The following is a 3,806-nucleotide window of genomic DNA, read 5'->3' as shown; positions in this document are numbered from 1 at the left end:
GGCCCCGCCCCCTCCCCGGCCCGCGGCTGGGGGGGCACCCCCAGGCCGGGAAGTCCCCCCTGGTCCCCGGCCAGGGCCAGCGGCCGGAATGAGGGGGGGTCAGGGAAGGAGAAACTGTTTCTTTTTCTCCCCTTCCGAACCCCAAAGACTTCCACGTTCCAAACGATTTAATCCTCCGCTTCCCGGGCCCGCCTGCTTGTGTTTTTACCACCCAAACACTCAAATGTTGTTTTTTCCCCTCTACCCTTCATTGTTTCTAATGGCCGAACGAGTGTGGGATGCGCGTGTTTTCCCCTTGGGTTTCACTGCCTTCCAACCTCCCTTCCCCGCGGCCCCTGCCAGATCGATGAGTTCTACGTGGGCCCAGTGCCTCCCAAGCAGGTGACATTTGCCAAGCTGAATGACAACATCCGGGAAAACTTCCTGCGGGACATGTGCAAGAAGTATGGGGAGGTGGAGGAGGTGGAAATTCTGTACAACCCCAAGACCAAGAAGCACCTGGGCATCGCCAAGGTGGTCTTTGCCACTGTCCGGGGGGCCAAGGAGGCCGTCCAGCACTTGCACAGCACTTCTGTCATGGGCAACACCATCCACGTGGAGCTGGACACCAAGGGTGAGTGGAGGCCGCCCTCGGAGGCCTGGGGGGGAGGACGGGCCAGGCCGCCCATCACCGTGCCCCCCTTTCCTCCCAGGGATCCCCTGTGGGTTGGGAGAACCCCTTGCCCTTCCCTGGGATTCCCCCACACTCATCTTATTTAGTCTTTTGCCCCCTCCTGAGGGTAGAGCCACATGGAGCTAAACGTGTTGTCTGTTGCTAGGAGACAGGCTATAATTTACCAAAGGGGCCTGTCCTTGGCCACTGCACCCTTAGGGACCGCCCAGAGGCCCCCCACCGCCCGCACCCCTGTGGGGCCCTGGGCTTTAACAGTCTCCAGTGTTTTGTTTTTGCTTGTTAAGGGAGGAGGCAGAGTTGTGTTTATTTCTTGGGGGCTGGAGGGGGTTGGAGGGAGAACTGCTGAGGCTGTCTTTGAAATAAGAGAAATTCCATGAAGTCCTTGAAGGGTCTGGGTGTGTTTGGGGGGGGGCCATGCCAGCCATTTGCCTGAGCCAATCTGGGCTGGAGGGTGGTTTCATTGATAAGGTTCAGGCCAGCACCGAGGGGGCGGGGCGGGCGCACCGGGTGCTGGAGGGTTGACTCCGCATCTTCCCTCCTCTCTTAAAGAGACCGCGGCACCGCCCCTACTCCTTGTCCTCCCCCTTCCCTGGGAGCCCTGCTGGACAGCCACCCACCCTCTGGGTCTGCCGAGGGCTCCCCCAGTACCTGGCCTGAGGGCTGGCAGGACTCCCTCCGGAGAGGTCCTCCCAAAGTTTGCCTGTGGCCTCCCGGAGCAGCGCCCCCCAGTTTGAAAGAAGTCCCCACTGGGAACCCCGCCCTGCTAGGGTTTAGGAACAACTCCCAGAGTTTGAGGGCGCCTGAGCACACCAGAACCTAGAGAGAGAAAGCTACACTTCTATTTTGTTTTGCTTTTAATAACTAATATGTTTGACCATCTCTCAAGGCTGCTGGGTGCTGTGACAGGCTACTCTGGTTCTGGCTGGCTCTGGGTGATGCCAGTGCTAATCACTGAGCTGGGGCCCAAGCTTAGGGTTTCTGTCCAACCCTCAGCCCCCCCCACCCCTGTCTCCCTGGTTCCTTGGTCTCTGGGGGAGGGAAGCAGGGAGTTTTAAATCCACCTAGCCCTGCTTCACTCTGGTTTTTTCTCCCAAGGCCAAACTCCCCTCCTCTCCCCTCCCCTGCCCACATCTTTAGGAGGAGCAGGTTCTTATCACTATGTCATTTCTGACCAAAAAAAAAGGCCCTTGGGAGACTGCCACCTAAGTTTGTATTCGAGAAAGAGACCAGCTAAGTGTAAAGTTCTGCTCCAGGAATGTGTCTCTTTTGCATATGTGAGCAGCTGCCCAGGCTCTATAAATATCGATAATGTAGGCCCTGAGGTAAAGACCTCCCCCTCCCCTAGGCTCCGAGGGGGCCTGGGCTCGGGTGGTGTGTGGCTCCAGGCAGTCCCCTGGCGGAGTGGGGGCCCTCGTGAGCCCTTAGTGGGCAGAATGCTCTGTGGAACTCATGGTTGTGCGCCACTAGTGTTGTGTGCAAACTGCTGGCCACCTGGGTCAGCGGAGTTAACCCACTGTCACCTCTGGGTTATGGAGTCCCCCATCCTTGTCACCCTGTGTCCTGTGTTCAGTGGGAAGGTGAAAGAATCAGGGAGGGGGTTCTTTTCTGGGGTATGGTGGCCCAGGTGATTGGAAGGGTTTGGGTTTGGGGGAGCCCCAGCACCAGGAAGCCCTTAGTTCTGAATCTCAGCATGAATTTTGCAGCTTCTTTGTGGGGGGGGGGGACTTGGGCCAAAGGTCACACTGCTTCCCCAGGCCTAGGGGTTTGGGGCCCACTGGAGCCCTTGGGGGCTGTCCATGCTGGAACCTACCTCAGCGTGCCCCCCACCCCACCTCTGGTTGTCACAGGTGAAACTCGCATGCGCTTCTATGAACTGCTGGTCACCGGCCGGTACACCCCCCAGACCCTTCCTGTGGGGGAGCTGGATGCCGTCTCTCCAATCGTGAATGAGGCCCTGCAGGTGTGTTCTCGACAGCAGCCCCCCCTTACCTCCCCTGATCAGACCCCCACCCAGGCCCTGCCTTTCCCTTCTCTAGCTCTGGAGATGAAGGCCCGAGGAAGGCGACGAGCCGCTTTCACAGAGCTCTGAACGCCCTGCTTCCCAGGCTGTGCCTCCCTACTCACACCACCCTTCCCCAGCTCTCCTCCATGTGGGCTGGGGCAACCTGGCCATCCACAGCAATGCCAACACATGGCTGTGCCCAGCGTGGTGCCCAGGTCACCCCACCCCCAGAAGGCAGAGTTCAGCCCCCCTTTCAGAGCATGGCAGGCCTTCTCCCAGCCAGCCCTACCCAGGGGAGGCTCGGCCAGCTGCCCCTCTGCTCTGGCTGCGCACTCTCAGAGAGGAGTCTCTCCACCTCTGGTCAAATTCTTCTCTCCCTGCCTCTGGTTAGATTCTTCATTAGGCCTACCTCCCACTGCCTGATTTAGACCCCGAGAGAGGTGTGTGAGGCTAGACAGAGCAGAGCCACTTGCTACTTCCTTCAGCTTGGTTCTTGGTCATCTCTCTGGTCTGGAAGGTGGGAGGCCTAGCGTTGGATGTCCTGCTCCCCTGCCTCCAGGATCAGGGAAAGCCCTCCCGGTTTCCTAAGAAAAATTAAGGCCTTTTTTGGCATCCCACTTCCTTTCCTGGTAGCTCTGAGCTCCCTAGCTGTCGGAGGGAGAAGGGCAAATACCCCATCCCATCGTGTGCACCGGGCCCTGTCCCCAGCCCGGCCATCTCACCTCTCACCTCTCACCTGCCTCTCTCCAGCTGTCAGATGCCCTGAAGCGCCTCAAAGATGGCACCCTGTCTGCGGGCTGCGGCTCGGGCTCGTCCTCGGTCACCCCCAACAGCGGCGGGACGCCCTTCTCGCAGGACACGGCCTACTCCAGCTGCCGGCTGGACACGCCCAACTCGTACGGGCCGGGCACGCCGCTCACGCCGCGCCTGGGCACGCCCTTCTCGCAGGACTCGAGCTACTCCAGCCGCCAGCCCACGCCCTCCTACCTCTTCGGCCCGGACCCCGCGGCCCCCTTCAAGGCCCGGCGCCACGACAGCAAGTTCACGGACGCCTACAACCGCCGCCACGAGCACCACTACGTCCACAACTCCTCGGCCGGGGCCGCGTTCCGGGGCGCGTCGGCCGACCTG

At 60.3% G+C, this 3,806-nt stretch overlaps 1 protein-coding gene across 1 annotated transcript in view; it reads left to right on the top strand.

Annotated features, from left to right (window-relative positions):
• Window positions 1–3,806, top strand: part of Setd1b (SET domain containing 1B) — a 21,696-nt gene that overhangs the window by 1,905 nt on the left and 15,985 nt on the right. The window contains exons 2-4 of the mRNA XM_013023075.1: window positions 343–613; window positions 2,521–2,633; window positions 3,426–3,797. Of these exons, the coding sequence (XP_012878529.1) occupies window positions 343–613; window positions 2,521–2,633; window positions 3,426–3,797 (756 nt within the window). The remainder of the gene's footprint in view (window positions 1–342; window positions 614–2,520; window positions 2,634–3,425; window positions 3,798–3,806) is intronic.

This window comes from Dipodomys ordii, unplaced genomic scaffold (assembly GCF_000151885.1).
Source record: "Dipodomys ordii isolate 6190 unplaced genomic scaffold, Dord_2.0 Scaffold66, whole genome shotgun sequence".
In the NCBI taxonomy this organism is placed as follows: Eukaryota; Metazoa; Chordata; class Mammalia; order Rodentia; family Heteromyidae; genus Dipodomys; species Dipodomys ordii.
This window is presented reverse-complemented; position numbering and strand designations above follow the sequence as displayed.